This window comes from Rhamphochromis longiceps, linkage group LG1 (assembly GCF_057381845.1).
Source record: "Rhamphochromis longiceps isolate RC_006_pf linkage group LG1, R_longiceps_female_GT1.1, whole genome shotgun sequence".
Lineage (NCBI taxonomy): Eukaryota > Metazoa > Chordata > Actinopteri > Cichliformes > Cichlidae > Rhamphochromis > Rhamphochromis longiceps.
The window spans coordinates 41685989-41705307 of NC_140557.1; the positions used below are offsets into that span (position 1 = coordinate 41685989).

Genomic DNA, 19319 nt, shown 5'->3' on the forward strand with positions numbered 1-19319 from the left:
AAGACAGGTTAACAACATCACTTGCCCAGCTGCAGTTAGCAATCTTCAAAGAGATGGTTAACACTCCTCCTTCATCTTTGGCAGTTTTCAGAGAGCCGGGGTTACATGGTGGGCACTTCAGACAAAGATCCATCCGAAAACATAATGTACAAAATTAACTTCATGATGTATTCAATAAGGCTTGAAATTAGTGAAGACCATCAACTTATAACAGCAGTGTTTACGCGTTTACAGTCAGGACACCAAAGACAGTTTTCAAATTCACACTTTGACACAGTCTGATTTCATTTGAAACCAGATGACTTGCCCTTTGCTGTCTGTTAGAATGAAGGTTTCGACATGAAGCACTTCATGTTATAAAGACAATTCACACTATGGGGCCCTGCTCTCAAAAGCTGACACAGAAGTAACACTGTGTGTTTTGGATTTAAGAAAGAAGTGCTTAAAAGTAGAGTTTTTAAAACATGTCTAGTGCCATCTTGTGCCAGTACAGCGCGTGACATCATTGGCTGGTTGTGGGCAACCAACCAAGGTGCAATCTCCTCAACAATCGAACCAAAGCGGTCAAGTGTCTTTTGATGAAAGACATGAAAGAACATATGATTGCCTTTATGGGGAAGATCTCTGAGGCAGGGCATGCTGAACCAGCCCCACCACCCACTGGTGAACAACAGTGCTGGTATTTTCCAATCTTTGGAGTTTATTACCTGCGTAAACCAGGCCAAGTACAAGTAGTGCTCAACTCCAGCGCATGATGCTGTCTCCCTTAATAACATCCTGTTGAGTGGAACCAACTTAAATACACTGTGGCACTTTTAAACTGACAGTTTTACCTTTTTTGTCTTCCGACAGGAGAAGCCTTTGACCTGTGGGGGTATTTTTTCCACAGTCAAGCACAGCAGCACAAACAGCATATTTGATCTTTCGGGATTTGCGACCCCAATAGCAGTACAGCACCAAGCGATATTCAGGGAGCTGTGCACTGAGCATTGCGAATGGGCCCCAACACCAACTAAAAACGTGACACAGTGAAAGAAAAAAACCTCAAAAGATTATGTCCTCAGAACAAAGTTAAGAAATGTTCTCATTTACACCGAGGAGAACATAAAACAAAACTCATATATTCCCTCAGTTGCGGTCCACGTATGCTCCAGTGCAATTAATACATAAATAAGGCTCAAACATGGATCTGATGATGGATCTGCAGCTTCACTGCATATTCAGTGTGGTAGATGAGATGCAGCTGTTTGTTCATCCACCACCTGCCACTGGGCAAGTGCTAACAGAAATGGTTATGGACCGAGTTGGTAATGAGGGTCATTTACTTTAATCAGCCGTGTATATCTGACATTTTTGACTGTGCTTAATGGTTTCACTAACTGGTTTTACTTTGCGGTTTACTGGCCTTACTTTTTGACTGTCTTTTACAGCTGTTGCCTGTTGTGGTATCAGCGTCGCTCTTAATTTTTGCCATACAGAATTATGCAGTTGAAAATATCTGGAACTTTAAGGTCTTGAACAGGTAAACAGTGAACAGTGGAAGGATGGGACTGCTTCCGTTTGTAAAACACCATCAGTAGTAAGAGCTGACTGAAGCTGTAAAGTTTCTGTTTCGGTGTAAGTAAATGTTACTACTTCTGATCAACAATGTCTTTTGAGCCTTGGTATGTGTTTGCAGGGTTCCATAATAAGTAACGCTACTGCTCATCTCACTCGTGTCTGCAGCCACATACAGCATACCCAAGCCTTTGTGGACATGATGCTGATCCTCATGTTTTCATGTGTTTCAACTTAATCTGAAGTGGCTCTAACTCTGTGCCAACCACAGGATTGGCTCAGTCCTACTCTCACTGTCGTTGGACTTTTGTGTTGTCTGTCAGAACACAGACAGAATGATTTGTACTGACTTTATATTGGGCATCGCTCATTTCTATCAAAGAAAATCTATTTTAACATTTTGTCCCCCAGTCCAGCTGAGCTGTATAGCACATCTTCCTGAGTATGTATCATTATGGCTGTGACTCACCCAGGTAGAGCAGCTCATCTGCTAATTAAAAGGTCACTTGTTCATTCACCAACAGATGGAAGTACCAGCCCTGTTTCCAGTCTGCATGCCAAAGTATTCCTGGGCAAGATACTGAACCCTGAGTGGCTCCTGATGTGTTCATCAGAGTGTGAATGGGTGAATAACATGCTGTATAAAGCACTTTGAGGGCTAAGGTAAAGTAGAGAAGCACTGCATAAGAACCTTTTACAGTGGGAGTGAGAAAGGGAGGCTGAGACACGCAAGCTTGTTCTCATTGTAAACACCCAACTGTCCGCTGGGAAACCCATCAGCCAAAAGACACAGTACAACACCACTCCAGCTGTCAAAGACTTGAGAAGATGTAATGTTTCCTTTGGACTGTATTTGAACTTGACAGGAAAAAAAAGCCTTTTGTCACAAGACACCAAGAAACTGTTTGAACTCTGTAGATACAGAGATACAGCTAGACTGAAGTCTTGATCCAGAGCTCAGCAGAGGCCACCACCACATCTCACTTACAAGAACTCTCAGTAGAAGTGTGATATGTATGAGTGCACTCTTGTTTACCTGCAGGGGGCCAGGCTTTGATGTAGCCAGTGCAATGCACCACAGAGTACTGAGCCTCTCCTTCTTTTGAGGGCCCGAGGCCATTCCTGACAAAGGAGGGAAAAACCAAAACATGTTAGCAACACAGACAGCGCTACATTGCAGTTTCATTTTTCCGTTGAAAGAAACAAGTTTTACACTTAAAAATGAATACAACATAATGATGAAATGAGAAGAGAATTTCTGATATAACTTTTTAGTTCCTTAAAAATGTACCCACAACTCGGAGTATCAGGTTGCTTTGGTGGAAATATGATTACACTGTTGCATTTAAATCTTTAGTACAAGAAGAACTCGAAGGCTCTGACTGTTAAAATAAAAGCTCCTTTTTAGGAAAATATTTACTGTATAAAGGTTTAGTTGGTAACAGCTACAAAGCTTAGTGTCTATATTCCATTCAACCCCAGAAAAGTCAGGAGTTACGCCTGGATCACAACCATGGCTGCCATTAAAGCCTTAAACATACCTGTATCGCTTTCTCATGTTAGCCAGGCGGTTTAAGGAGATGTGATCCAGAGGAGCACTGCCACATCTACACACAAACACACAACACAGACAACAGTGTTACAGAACTGCAACAGAACAAAGTGTGCACATCTTGAACTACAGATGCCAAAATGAGACAGTTACAGAGTACTCACTACTCACAGAGCTGTCAGATAATTCATCCATTGAAACATTTGTATGCTGATCGTTGACTATTTAAAATATTAAGCATTTGTTTAAACTCAGAGAAACAGGCTGCTTCAAACGTAGCTCATTGTGGAGCCGATTCCCTGCGTAAGTACTTTTTTCTCCAACTGAGTGCAAACCCTTGGCACCAGATTTTGTGAACGCATGTTGTAAGATCACATATTGGAAGACAAAAGTCTTTTCAAGAGTCATCAGTCAAAATTCTGAAGTATTTATATTTCAATACTAAATCAATCTTCAAACCAAGGAAAATTCAATGAATTTAATTTAGTGTTGGAAACATTGGAAACTAATTTGCTGAACAGTATCAAAGGATTGTTGGAGCTGAGGTGTGGAACCAACAGAATACATCACAGTGTCATCAGCATAAAAATGGAAATTGATACTTGTTGATGGCCCAGAACTGATCCCTGGGGAACACCTGCAACCACACCAAGGAAGGTACTGCCTTCAGCCTTCACACATCACATTACCAGCACAATAAAGAAGAAGAAGAAGGACGAAAACAAAACAAAACAGTGCACGGTAAATGGACTGATTCTTATATAGGGAGTTTTTACTGTCCCTCAAAGCCCTGCATACCAGCGTCCCCAACCTTTTTTTGCGCCACGGACCGGTTTATGCCCGACAATATATTCACGGACCGGTACCGGTCCGAGGCCCGGGGGTTGGGGACCACTGCGGTATACAATATGCCTTCAGTCCAGTGGTTTTTATGCTCGCCACATGGCTTGCGTCTCAAGATGATTTTCAAATCACATTCTGTGTCACGAGACAATCTTTGTGGTGCATCGGCCGGTCGTGCACATCTTAAATTTCATAACTTGGTGCTTTGTGCCGCGGCCGATGCAGCTGGGTTGAAGACACAAGCGTACTATCATGCCAGTTTTTACCGCCACTTTAATAGTAATCCTACACAGAAGCTACACTGACACACAAAAAGAGATGTTGCAAACTTGATTTTGTGAAAAGACCCACTTGGCTTTCAGCGTTAACTTTTTCGTATGGCACGATATTGTCTGATTGGCGACACCTATCGTTTAGGAGCGGCTTTATACAGTGCAGCTAATATAGTGCAGCGGATTGACTGCATCTGAGCGATGAAGGCACAGCAGAGAGCAAGAGTGAAGCGACCAATAGCAGCTTCAGTCACCTTTTTAGACTTATTCATACAAGCACTTTTTCCTATGCTTTCCTAAGGTGTTCTCTAATATCTACACACATTCATACTCCAATGTATCGGAGAGCATCTTGGGGTTAGTATATTGTCCAAGTTAGGGATCGAACCACCAGCGTCCAATCAGTAGACGACCTAATGGACATAATGAAGGTGACACTGCTACCATTTAATAACTAAATCGATATCTGCCTCAAAGGTGTTGCAAATGTGTAAGATATGATCCACAAGTGTAAACTAAGATTTGTGTGTATTTATTCAGCTTTGGATGGAAAATAGTTTGTTAAACAGTTTTACGTGTCGTCACATTGCTTCATATTTCTGTGTGGATTGAAGCACAACTTCATTAGCCTTTAAAAGTTACCTACAAATTATTGTACACGTTTGTAAAGTTCATGCTTTACATCATCTCACACACATTTGCAGCACTTCTGAGGCAAATTTCTCTCCATAGGTTAGTTCTGCAGATGAACGTTACATAAACGAGACTCAATCTAATAAAGGCTCCACAGAAATGTTAGCCTGGTGATCATGCTGCGTTCTCCTTTAGTGCTGTTTCTGCATGTGTCACAGAGGGGATGCATTTCAGTGTTTCCAGCATGCTGTTTGCATTATGAATAGCAACAGGAAAAAAGTCGACAGATTTCTGAGAATATAACACACTGAGCTCCGTGCAACTCTCAGGCCTTTGTGACAGATCCAGACCAAACAAGCTAAGAGCACACTCTGGCAATAACAAAAACAGCACGTTAGGGGAAAAAATGGAAAAGGCGAGGCTTTTCTAAGCTCTCAAAGGAGTCAGTGCTGCTTTCATGTCATTTCTGCCAAAGGGTAATGAGGGCTGTGGGGCAAACAGAGTCACATCCTGACACAGAGAAAAAGACAAATTTAGAAACAAACTGGATTTGCAAAGGGTCTGAAGCGATGGCGTGGAGAGAATATACACAGAGGGAAATCCTAATGAGCTGTATACAGAACATCAGCCACCTGGTAAGAAAACTGTGAGACAACATTTCTAGTAATATTACTTAAGGATAAAAAGGCATATAGCCTGAGCATATGTGGTGTGAAAAAAATCATTTAAAAATCAGGTATGAGCCATATATTGGATTTTTCTTTCGTGGCATTTAGAAGCCTGGTGAGTGCACTTTCACAGCTGACTAGGTACAAATCTAATGTTACAGAAGAATCAACAAGTCATCACTGTAAAATACCTTATCGACAAAATATACTCACACTTCGAAGACTTGATTTAAACCCACTGTATCCTAATCTTAGTAAAGTCAGGATATGTTAACAACGTGTCAAACTCAAGGCCTGCGGGCCACATCCGGCCCGACGGACATTTATATCCGGCCCGCGAGATCATTTTATATAGATTTATTATTATTGTTATGCATGGCCTGGCGATATGAGGCGCTAATAACACACACAGATCCCATAATGCAGCGCTGCAGCCTCCTTGCTGAACGCTAGGCTACCTGGGAACATTCCCGCGTCAATCAAGTCAAACTTCTGTTATTGTGAAGCTCGCCGCTCACAATGGTGGAGAGAAAAGATTCTGAAAGCAGAGCCTTTCAGCACCGGTGGGAGGCTGAATATATGTTTACAGACATGCTGGTAAACCCATGAGTCTTATTAGTGGAGCTAATGTGGCTGTAATGAAGGAATTTAATTTAAGACGGCACTGCGAGACAAAACGTCAGGATAAGCTGAAAAACCTAAACGCAGAAACTACAGGAAGTAGAACCTGACATTTCAGCAGACGTTTGTCACCAGAGCAAAACCACAAAGTGAAGCTGTTGTGAAAGCAAGTTTTATCGTAGCAGAGGAGCCAAATGAGCCCGGTACCGCTCTGAAGAGCTGCAGGATGAAGCTGTGCGACGTCTTCCGTCCAGACAAAAACGCAGATTTTAGCAAATGTGAGCCTGAGCAGAAACACGATTGCTGATCGGTTTGTGAGACGGCCACTGATTTAAGAACACAGTTGTGTGAAAGAAGCAAAAACGTTATTGCATACTCTCTTACTGTGGATGAAAGTACAGACATGATGGACACTGCACAGCTGGCCATCTTCATCCGTGGAGAGGAAATATTGGACATTAATCGATGCACGGGACAACGACAGGAAAAGACATTTTTTTTAAACGTATGTCAAGGTGAAACTGTCCTGGGACAAACTTGTTGGACTTACAACAGATGGAGCGCCGGTGCTGTGCGGTGAAAAAAAGCGGACTAGTCAGCAGGATGCGAGTAAAGATGCAGGAGAAATGTACGCTGAGTTAACAGCACATCACTGCATCACACACCAGGAAACGCTGTGTGGTAAAGTCCTAAAAATGGAGCATGTAATGATCACCGTGATGCGAACTGTAAACTTTATCTGAGCTAAAGGTTTAAATCACCGTCAGTTTGAGTCTTTTATGTGGGAAATGGATTCAGAGTTTGCCCACATTCCTTCATGCAGAGCTCCGCTGGCTGAGTTATGGGAAAGTTCTCAAAACAGTTTTTGAGCTCAGCAAGGAAACCTGTCGGTTCATGGACATGACATGTATGATACGGTGAAGGCGTTTCACGTGAAGCTGTCACAAATGCACCAGTGCAACCTGCCGCACTTTCCCTGTTGCAGTAATGTTGAACCAAGAAGGCGCACTTTGCTGATAAGCTGAGCGCACTGAGTTCACGCGGCACTTTGGTGACTCTGAAGCACAAAAAGAGAACTTCAAGCTGCTTCGCAAACCAATAATAACCAAAGGAATAATATTCCCGTCTGTTTTTATTCATATTTATGTTTAAAAAAACATGTTTTACTGTGTTCAATAAATGTTTTTCTTGTTTGGCCCACGACCTAAAGTGTGCCTTGACTTTTGGCCCCTGTGCAGTTGAGTTTGATAACCCTGATGTAAACCATGTAAAGATATCAGGCCTTCAGGCCTTATTAGCGCATTGTCTGTGTTATTAGCAAATCCCTATATCAATGCCCCACAGTGAATCTCTACCTTATCGTGATAGAGCGGTTTTGTCTGTCCCAGGGATCCCAGGGGCTATGTTGTCATTCAAATTGATCCTGGGTGAGGGACCAGACAAAGAGGGATTCAGAAAAGCCCTATGAATGTAAAATCCAGGGAACAGTTCACCCATCGTGGGATAGGGTTACCAGGGTCCTGCCCTGGAGCTCGGCCTGGGGAGTTTGACCCGAAGGAGAGCACCTGGTGGCCATGCCTTAGCCTACGGGGCGCAGCCAGGCATACCCCGAAGAAGCGACATGAGCCCACCCTTCTGTAAGCCCACCACCTGCAAGAGGCACCGTAGGCAGATTAGCATTCAGCGGGAGACTGGGGACATTAAGTGGACCATGTTCAGCACATGAAACTGCTTCACTGAGCTGTGGCAGAAATGTGGCCGGTGCCTGTCGTCGTGGTAACCCTAAAACCAGATGGTGGACACTGGAGATGGAGGGAGCTATCATGCTGAAGGAGGAGTCTGAGGATTCTGTGGGTGGAGCCTGATCCATTGCTAGGAGCCATTCGGTCCTCATACAACCGTTGCAAGAGTTTGGACCACAGACAATAAATCAGACTCATTGCCAGTGGGTGTTGGACGGCCCTTTGTCACTGATTCTGTTCATAATTCTTATGGACAGAATTGCTGTCTATATTTGAAAATCACGCATCTTCTAGATGAGAAACACCATTTGCATGAAGTCTACCTGAGCAACTCCAAGTCCAATGCAATAAAATAAAACCATAAAATATCATTTGCTGGACTGTTCAATTGGAATTGCGTGAGATGCATGACAAAAGGTCAATAAATAAACCTCACAGGATCAAAGGTTTACACTGACAGGCACGACATGTGAACAGACTCCTGATTTTTAGTGGTAAGTATTCATCAAAAGGAGCAGTGGTGGTGCCATAGTTGAAGATGTTAAGGTTGTCAGTGGGAGTGAGCAGGATGGACAACATAACATTAGAGAGGGAAGGTTGGGATAGTTTGGACATATGCAGAAGAGAGATGGTGACTCTACTGGACAAAGGAGACTGAATATGAAGCTGCCAGGCAGGAAAAAAGGGGAAGACCACAAAATTCATGGATGTACTGAAAGAGGACGGGTGGTGTGACAGAAGACGATGCTAAAGACAGGGTGAGGTTGTGGCAGATGATTAGCTGTAGTGACCCCTAAAGGGAGTCAGTGGGAGAAGCTGGAAAATTCTCCAACAATGTAAAATGTAACATTTTAAGTAAATGAGGCCATTACTGACTGTAGCTAGGCTGTTCCTACAGCTGTGACTTTGATTGTGAATTATCATTGTAGAGTCTTTACCTTTCAATACAAAGTACCTTGAGGCAACTCTTGTTGCGATTTGGTACTATGTAAATAAAACATAATTAAATCAACACATCATTCATTCATTATTCATTAATTTAAAAAAACAACAACATAAAAATAATTGATAATAAGCCATTCCTATTTGAAAAAAATACACATTTTTGAGGTTTGACCATTAACCCTTTAAGACCTACCATAGAACCAAGTCCGCCAGAGCTTATATTATATTTTTACATGCTGTAGTGCCATTTATGGGAGCATTTCAAGTTGCTATACATCAATACAACCACTACAGCCTAAATTTTAATAATATGTCTGCATTAAGTGCATAGTAATTACATAAATTGCAAAAAAGTGCAATAAACTACAAAAAAATTGAAAATCGTTTTTGATTTTTTAACATATATTTCTAGTTAGAGAAATTTAAGAGGTTTATCCCTCAAAACTGTAAATACAAAAAAGTTGCACAAAATAGTTTACAACAACAGGAAATTTATTTTGAGTGTCTTTATAGTTTTGTTTTTGAAATACACCAATTTTTATACACTGCAGGAAAAACGAAAATAAATATAATAGTGCAAATTTGCAAAAAAGCAGCATCTGCATCAAAATAAACTATTTCCAGCAGTGCAATATGAGTCCTCAGCATCCCAGAAACGACACAGAAAGTCATAAAGTCAAAGATAACTTTTAAAAACACCAGCATAAGCTCATGAGGCCTTGATGGTAAAAAAACTACATTTCCGCGAAAATGACGTCACTTCCGGTTTCGGGCAGGACATGGCGGACATGCGATAGTTCGCGCTGATGGACGTAGGAAGTGTTACAAGCAGCTGATCGGATCGGCAAAGCGTGTTTCTGGAATATTATGTTTTTGTTGCTGCAAGTGCTTTTTATGCAGTTTTTGTAAAGCTATATGTGGAAGGAAACTGTGACCGAGGACAAGCTGATGGCATAAGATGTAAGTACAACTCCTCCGGTTTCATATGCAAAAAGAATTATTGCGCTAGCTCACGTGGTTGCGGTGCTACCGGGATTTAAAAATAGTTACACAAAACGGAGCGTGCCCACTCCGACCGGCTCTAAAGGGTTAAAAGAAAATATCACTGTTTTATTCACATAGCTTTACATGGACTACACCTCCTATAAGGTGTCTCATAGGCACATTTAGACAAACTGTGCTGTCAGTAAACAGCTTACCAGTGGTAATAAAGCAGTGCTCTACTCTGCCCACATTGATGTAAAAGTCTCACAACAATGACAGATCCCCAACCATTTCTGTGACCGCTTAACTTCTTTCTGATGTGACGTTTATGGGATCTGCTCTGGAGCTAGATTTGCATCTTATATTTCTGGTATAAACACATCCATTAACTGTCCCGGTTTAAATTAGATGTCATTGTCAGTGTTACCTTTTTATAGCTCCTAACACAGTAGGGAGGCTGTTGTGGTTGCAGGATAAGTGACTGCACTCTGCACTTAACAGGCTGCTATTGCTATTGTGTGGACTAACGCTGCAGTGATTAGAGGGAGGCGTAGAGACACATCATTATAACCAGGCTTCCATTTCCTTTCGTCAGCAACCTCAACATCTCAATAGATATTACACTGAACGCAAGTCTCAATCTTGGTCTCACCACTGCCCTATAGGTCTGAGATGACCTATTTCTAAAGGGATCCAGGGGCAACGCAGCAAAGACTAAAACAACAAAGTAGAAAAAACAGAGACGCTCCCTTCCTGCTACAATACATCAAACGCTGCTAAGAATCACTTCATCTGTGCTCGCTTGCATTTCAACAGATTTCAGTCTGCTGACATGCAAGCTCAAGTTGAAAGCAATGAAAGAGCAGATTTGGCCTTACATCAGACTACCCTGCTTTCCCCAAACACTTTAACATTACCCAAATAAATGACTGATGCAGTGATCACTAAAAAGTAACCACTTGAAAAATTCCATGGATCACGTTTACATTATATATGTAAACAATCTGACAAGTAAAACTCATCTGGAATTAAACCCAGAGAAACTAGTAAAATCACACTAACGGCCAAGCTAAACATCCCACCATCTACTCCATAACCGTGCATATGAAGCTTAACCCGGTCGTTACTGTACTATCATTTTGAATGGTTGTCCGACTTTGTCTTATGTGCTGTAATATAACTCTGAGTTCAATGCACTGCTCTATAGTGCAGTCATGTGTGGGCTGGGGCTCTGGAGGGCCACAAAGGTCGTAGCTGAAATTTAAGTATGTATATTTGGGTGGGCCCACTGGAAGTTTTGGTTTTTAGGTAGCCCACAGCAGTCTTGACTTTTGGGTGCTCGAAAGGCACAAAATCAAAATCCCCCCTCCCCAAAAAACAACTTGGTCACACACACCTCATTCGGCATATGAAGGAGCGTCGGGAGCCCATGCACATCCTCATGGAGGATTGTTGTCCTTCCTTCTTCACCGTTCCCGTCTTCAGGTCCAGAATTCGCCCTGTTGACACACAAACAACATCTTTAATAATAATATTACACATGTATAGTCTGCAACAACACTGCCACGGTCCTGGGTCTTTCGCCCAGTGTTCTGTGTTTTTTGCTCTTTTACGTTCGGTCCAGCACTGCTTTGTTTTTCATTTTGAAATCAGCTTTAAAGCAGTTTGAAGCATCTGGGTGCTAATCCTGAGTGCCACAGTGTTTCATGACAGAAAAACGCATCAAGTGGACATGTAGTTTTATGAGTGGCAGCAGGCGGGTCTGTCTCTATTGATTGTAAGTGATGGCTCGAACACAGTGAAGCTAAGGTGTACTTGTGTACTTTTGCTTTGACAGCAGCAGTGAGTACAGGCTCATCCTTTATCACATTCAAAAGAACGTGTTTACTGATTTCCTCTGTGGTAATGAACCAAACAAATGGCATTGGGTCAGTTTCTGGGGAGTAGATCCATGCAGGACCTTGAGATCAGAATCTATTCAGAGTAAAATGTTTGTTTGATCAACATCAATACTGCCATTTTAGCAATATCCAATCAGTCTGTTGTATCTAGAATGAGTGTTTCAATAAAGCTGCAGTAAAAAGCCTAATTAATCGTCCTGTGACTGACATCAAACCACTTGTGGGATCTAAGTGCACATTAAATCCCTCAACCAATTCTCTTCACTGGCACTGAGACGGGGATGAAAAGAGAGACATTCGAATTGAAGGCTTGAAGAGAAAGCTGATTACTGAGACGGCCAGAAAAAAGCAACTTCACCGACCTCTCAGAAATGCAGTTCATTACTTTTAGTATCCAGAAACCATGAAGCTGACTGGATATTCACACTGGGGGTGGGCGTTATATATTTAATATACTCAAGGAATCCTGAGTTTTCCCCACATATGACGGCTTTATCGTACCCATCAAGTATAAAGTGCTTAAGCGGAAAAAATTCACGTCGAGTTTTTCCCCCTCATGCTGCAAATGCATCATTAATTATGTTGGAATTTTTAAGATCACTCAAGCTGTTCAAGAGTTACGGTAGTTTAAAGAAACACTGGACAAAGCTCTCACAGTGGCAGGTTAGTGGCTTACACAAAGAAAAAGATGGTTTTTTTCACTATTGTTATAAAGACAAAAGAGTGCCTTTTTATTTCGCTTTTAATTTTGTCTCATGACTTCTTGCTTGACGTACTTTTGATGATTTTTGGTTCTTAAAGGTGCTGACCACAGAAAGTCTGAGTGCAGCTGATGGTAAAAAAAAAAAAACACACATTTCAATTCATTCAGATTTTTTTTTATTCAAAGTAGAAAAAAGTAATGAAGGGTCCATTTGAATGAGTACAGCAGTGCAACTTTAGGCAGTAAGTGGTTGAAGACAACAGTTTTTGGAGGTTATGTAAACATATTGTGATATTAGATTTTTTACACACAAACTTAATGATCCATACAGAGGAAAGAAGGTTAAGCACCATAGTAAACGTGGACCAACTCACTCGTCACAAAAGAACCCAACAACGTCTCGGTTAAGGACCAGAGATTCAGCTATCATAAGGTACAACACACCTTCAAACTGCTTTATACTCTAAGGTATTATATTAGACACACAAATAACCAGCTGATCCCCCGTGAGCAGCACCACATACAACAAACAGGACAAACTAAAAACTAGAGATGGACCGATCCGATATTACGTATCGGTATCGGTCCGATACTGACCTAAATTACTGGATCGGATATCGGAGAAAAATAAAAAATGTAATCCGATCCATTAAATATCACGAAAGCACCTCACAAAACTTGCAACACGCCGTAACTCGCCTCAGAACGTTAGCACGTCGGAGCAGTATGCATCACGTGATAGAGCGGCTGTGGCATGCGGGACCTGTCGGTGGTCTGGATAGCATGTGGAGCTTCGCTAGCAACCCGGCATTTCATCTCCGACAAAGTTATCCCCGAGAGAAGTAAAGCAAGTGTGTAAGTCCATCTCTGAATGTAAAGCATTCCTGCGTTAAGCTTAACAAGCGATATATGGAGCGACTGCCTCTTCTTGCTGCTACTTCAATCATGAAACTGATCTGTGATCAGCTGATCGTCTCTCTTGTTTGTTTTTGGCCCACTTTGCACCAGAAAGAGGAAACCAGCGGCTGAACAACAGCAGCACGTTTAAGCTTGATCAGCTGTTGTTAGAATGTATTTATTATTACTTTCTACTCGAGGATCTTTTTCTACGTAGCTGACGCTGGTAACTGTGCAGGGGCGGATCTAGCAAAGTTTAGCCAGGGGGGCCGATAGGGCATTAACAGGGAAAAGGGGGCACAAAGACATACTTTTCTTTCTTATTCTCATTTAAAATGTCGAGCTTTTAATAAATAATTATCTGACACCCAAAGTTTTAATTTGATGTAAAATGAATAGAAGTCCATTACTGTATATAGTAACTATTAAGTCTATTATAACCTAGTAAGCTATAGTACTTTTTCCTTTGGGAAGGTACCATCTGTGCAGTCTGCAATTTTGTTGAAGAAAGATGTTGAATCTATTTAATATTTCTTGAAAAATAATTGATTTCTGTGCATTTTTTTTCACACTGCATCAAATTAAGGTTGATTACGTCGATTAAGCATCATGAGGTGGAGCGTGAGGGGTGGTTCCCTATTTTTTATTTATTTATTTTTGTTGTTGCTGGGAGTTGGAACCCTATTAGTTAGGTTGCTTAATATTTACGCTAAGTACTCTTTAAAATACCAGAATAGGGAGGATGGTGTAGGTCTAAGTTTATTAGATTGATCAGTGTTGCTGAACTATGAAACATTTTTTTTGCATACAGGTATAACAGAATAGCTTTAGTGTTGTTGTTGTTTTAAACTTGAGTATGAACTTATACAAAATGCAGCAAGATATTTAAAAAACAGTTTTGTTGATTAAAAAACACTATCGGATTCATATCGGTATCGGCAGATATCCAAATTTATGATATCGGTATCGGACATAAAAAAGTGGTATCGTGCCATCTCTACTAAAAACTACAGGTGCAGCTGTAGTTCAGGAAGGAGTGCAGGAAGTTTGCTTCGATCCCTGGGCCAGATGTTACTGGGTGAGCAGCCGGGTACACCAAAGACCGTCACAGGGAGAGGCAGACCATCACTCACACCTGCAGTCAGTCTAGAACCACCTAACCCATAGGTGTCAAACTCTGGCCCGCGGGCCAAATTTGGCCCGCAGCCTAATTACATTTGGCCCGCGAAGCCATACCAAATGACTATCAGAGCTAGCCTGCTGGTATTATACAGCTAATATATATATTGTTTAGTATTAAGCTTTGCTTGTTCCATATTCAGTTTTTCAGCAAAACTTGTTTGAGTCCATAAGAAAAGATTCATTCTCATATCTGGAGGAAGATTTTTTTTTCCAATAAATATTAACGTTAGCCCGCGACTTTGTTCCAGTTTTGAATTTTGGCCCACTGTGTATTTGAGTTTGACACCCCTGCTCTAACCCTAACCCTCTGCCACACATGTTCGCCCCATGTCTGCAAACTCCACACACAAACGCCGCAGGAGCTTCTTCCTGTGTAGCAACAGTGCTACCCGTTGAACACCACGCTGCCACCAGCATTCTGATAATCATAATCAAAGACTGTACTCGTCTCTTAAATCCAAGCTGGGAGCTGTTTCCACAAGCCTGACAGCCGAAGGCTCTGCCTTCGATTTTACTTTTAAAAACTCTAGTAAGGAAAAACTTCCAGGATGTTATGGGTCAACTGAAGGATTTTCAGGGAGCTTTTAGAATAGTGAGATAAGGAATTACAACAGATGAGTCTAGAAGCAACAAATGCAAAAGTATTTGTTGTATTTCAGCATCACTCAGAGACAAATGTAAATGGCCTGTATTTATATAGCGCTTTACTAGTCCCTAAGGACCCCAAAGCGCTTTACATATCCAGTCATCCACCCATTCACACACACATTCACACACTGGTGATGGCAGCTACATTGTAGCCACAGCCACCCTGGGGCGCACTGACAGAGGCGAGGCTGCCGGACACTGGCGCCATCGGGCCCTCTGACCACCACCAGTAGGCAACGGGTGAAGTGTCTCGCCCAAGGACACAACGACCGGGACGTATTGTATTGGTATGTTAGAAATACTGGCAGGTACTAGTTGAAGGACATATCCTCATTAAAAGTGACTGGGATGTGGTTCTGGGGACTTCCACAAAGTGTACTGGGCTAAACTAAATATGAATAGAAAAATAGCATTAATATTTTTGTGTGCCATAATAAAAAAGAAAGAAAGATGTGAACTGTACTACGACCTTCTCACCAAAAATAATCAACTTTCTGCAATGAGCTACAGACATCAGCAACTCCTTTGGAGAGTTTTGGTCTACTGGGAGCTGACGGATATTGTTCAGTCCTTCCACATCAACAAACTGGAAAACCATGCAGCCACGCACACGATGAGGAGGAGAAGAAGAGGAGTGAATTAAACTCAACCCAGTGACTTCAAAGGCTGTGCGCGTGTGCTCATGTGCTTGTGTACGCGTGCATTCTGGTGTGTTTTCATCTGCCAGAGCTCGACACGGGGATTACTGGGTTACGTGGATTACACAGTAATGCTGGGTGTTCAGAGGCACTCTGGAGTCCACGCACAGACCAACAGGCACGCTTTGTGGTGATCCAGACTACAGTCTGCAGAAGGAGGTTTAAGAAAACAATGCTGCCCTCAAGTGAGCAATCCAAGTATTGCAGAGGTTTTTAGAGTTCCAATGTTACTGTCAGTCTTTCAGCTTTAAATACATCATATGTATGCAGCTAGAATTATAATGTAACACCAAATATAAGAAAGATTAACAGCAGATTTAAACCAGACCTAAATCTTAATAATAGTTTCAGAGTTCCATTTCTAAATGCTAAATTAAAATGCCTTTGATAAATATTCCACCCTAATCTTAAATGTTCTCCTCTTCTCCCCATTTTGATTCTTCCTCTGTGTCCAACGTTACAATAATGACACTCAGTTCTGCGAGGTGGAGAGGAGTGGTAGATTGAAGAAAGCTGCTCATCTTCCAAACAGCAAGAACCCACCTGTGATCTCCCCGCGTGACAGTGACTCCAAACTGTGGAGCTTCACAAATAAATAACCAAAACATAGCTGGCTGTAGGACGGTTTCAACTGGACCTGAAGCTTAAATGGTGGTACGAATCAAAAATGTCAGAACAGAATGAGAAGGAAACCCAAATGTTTGTGACTCAAGCCTTATGCCGCTGGGTTGAGATGATCAGCTGGCCAGATCAACCACTTCTGTCGTACTGTGTTATGATGAATCCAGTCTATGAAGTCTCATCAACAAATCTTTTCAGAATAAGAGCGAACCCTTCAGACTGTGATGAATATCAGAGTGTTACTTGTTCTAAAAGGTAAGCGTAGTGCAGCCTGACAGGTGGTGAGTGTGTGTAGCAGGTGGTTGTAAAGACGCTCTGCTGCTCAAATCATTTTACGAAACAACAATGATCAAAAGTACAACACGTCAAGCTGCAAGAATTATTTGTGACGATCCTTTCTCTACCTGTCATGGAGTTCTCTGAGGTGCTGAGCTGTTCCCTCAATTTGTCCACATCATCAGGGTGGACCTGCTCGTACAGAGTGCTGCCAAACCACTCAGACTGGGGATGGTTCAGCACTGGTGTCACCGAGTCCGATACATAGATGACCCGACCCGTCTCTGCAGCAACCACAAACAGGAAGCCATCCGCCGCCTCCAAGATCAGGTGCTTTAGTTCCTACAGGGAAAGAAAGGTTGATTAACCAAGAAGCACAAACAAATAGACAAAGACAAATCAAGCTAATTTCAACCAAATACACAGTGAAAATGTGTTCAACTCAAATTAAGATGTAGTGAGTAAAAGTAAATGTTAATAAAGCATTTAAGTAGATATAAATGTTTATCAGAAGATGGAAACTCTTGATTAACTTAAAATAATTACAGCTCTGGTAATGTTGAAGAAATAGGTTTCCTGTTACTTTGAGCTATAGTCATTGAGATCTGGTAGCATGGCTCCGTGCTGCTGCTCCGTCTGCATATATGGCCGCAGGCAGGGAGAACAGCAGCAAGGGCATGACTGTCAATAGATGCAGTATTAAAGTCAGAAACAGCATGAAGCAGCTGCTCGTTTCCAGCTTGCACTTGGAATCTCTCACGCTTCTTGCGTTTCTTCTTCCTGATGTTGCCATCTCTTAATGTAGGTGTATTTTTCATTACAGCCATCTTCCTCTCACCTGGTTTGCCAGCACCAGTTTGTTTACCTGCATCTGGAAGTCCCACAGGATCTTAACTTCATCCTCAACCACCCTAAGGGGTGTGTCCCATTTTGACCTCAGGACTTCCAGGCCATACTCAGTGCAGATGTTTCATAACACTTGGTTATGGCGTTCTATGTATGCCCTGCCTGCTAGCATCTAGCACCCTGCTCTTATGTGCTGCAGGGATATCGAATGCAGCAATCTTGTTGATCATTTGGCTGAGGGGGGTTCAGGCCTATGCACACAGAGAGAGCATCTCCTTGGTAAATCCCACACTTCATGCTGACTTTTGGCATTCCAGGATCCATGCGTGAGGTACTGAGTCATTGCCTTTCTTGTAGTCAATTCAGGCAGCGCACAGGTTAGTTAGTCTAGTCTGAAACTCTTGAAAGTGATGGGGAATTCCGACAGCTCCATATTGTTCTCTCTCGTCTTCTCAACATGTTTGTGGTTTGCAAGATTTACGAATCTTGAAGCTGCTGCAAGGAGCTGTGACTGCAAGGCGGTTGGTGCCTCTTGTGATGGTAATTGCCATGAAGCTGTAGAGATGTCCTGTCAGCTTAAGCTTGGTTAAGCATCAGGTGGTTGCCTCCAGCCCTCACTGGAATCACCACCTCCAAATCTGTGGCCGTGGTCCTCAGCCAGAAAAGGGTGGAGTGCCCGCTCTGCATCAGTGTGCAGCTGCTACTTATCCACATCGAAATGAGTCAGTTGAGATAGTTCGGGCATCTGACAAGGACGCCTCCTGGGTGAGGTGTTGCAGGCATGTCCCAGGACCAGGACACATGCTGGAGTTCCCCTGGATAGACTGGATTAAGTGGCCAGGGAGGAGGAGGTGGTGTGGGGTTCTCTGCTTTGGCTGGTAGCCTCCACGACTCAGCCGCAGATAAGGATGGTTGTTTATATCAGATTTACAGCATTTTTTGGGAATGGCATAATAATGCATTTGAAAATGAAAGTGGGCTGATTTTAACTCCATTACAAAACACGTTAATTATTCTTTCTGAATCATATTTGTTTATATTAAGTGTTGTTAGTTCAAGGATGATAAAACATGGTGTGATTTTGTTGCATTTACTTTGTGTGTAAGCAAAATGAAAAACAGTAAGTAGCCACAAACTGTTTTTAATTTAGTAGAACTTGAGATGTTGGTCAGAACAACAAGTTGATCTTATTACTGTGTACATTGCCCAGCTTAGTTATCTTAAGTAACCTTTATTTAGTTTTTTTGAGGCAATGAGTTTGCATAATTGTTTTTTTTTAGTTCTGGGAACGAATGAGATTTTACAGCGTGCAGATTTTTGGTCACAATGGTCACCAAGTGCAGTTTAAAGACCTCTTTTAACAAAAGTGGTCTTTGTTGCACACTAGAAGACAGACAGTATATTGTCAAAAGCATTTGCTTGTCTCCTTTAACATAGATATGAACTTGAGTGACAGCCCATTCTTAATCCTGTCCGTCCATCCTTTGCAGCTGACACAGCTTTCCACAAGGTTTAAGTGCCTGTTTGTGGGAATTTTGGACCATTCTTCCAGGAGCACTTTGTGAGGTCAGACACTGACATTGGCCAGTCAAGTTCTTTCACACCAAACTCGCTCATCCATGTCTTTATGGATCTTGCTTTGTGCACAGGTGCACACTAATGTTGGAACAGCAAGGGGCCCAAACTGTTCCTACAACTTTGGGAGCATGAAATTGTCCAAAATGTCTTGT

At 42.1% G+C, this 19319-nt stretch overlaps 1 protein-coding gene across 3 annotated transcripts in view; it reads right to left on the reverse strand.

The window, feature by feature from the left end:
* The window catches only part of arnt2 (aryl-hydrocarbon receptor nuclear translocator 2), a 61488-nt gene that overhangs the window by 27851 nt on the left and 14318 nt on the right, over positions 1–19319 (reverse strand). For all 3 annotated transcript variants that reach the window (XM_085409478.1, XM_085409487.1, XM_085409496.1), the window contains exons 5-8: positions 16872–17085; positions 11214–11316; positions 3099–3164; positions 2594–2679 (exon numbers count right to left, since the gene is read on the reverse strand). In XM_085409478.1, the coding sequence (XP_085265604.1) occupies positions 2594–2679; positions 3099–3164; positions 11214–11316; positions 16872–17085 (469 nt within the window). The remainder of the gene's footprint in view (positions 1–2593; positions 2680–3098; positions 3165–11213; positions 11317–16871; positions 17086–19319) is intronic.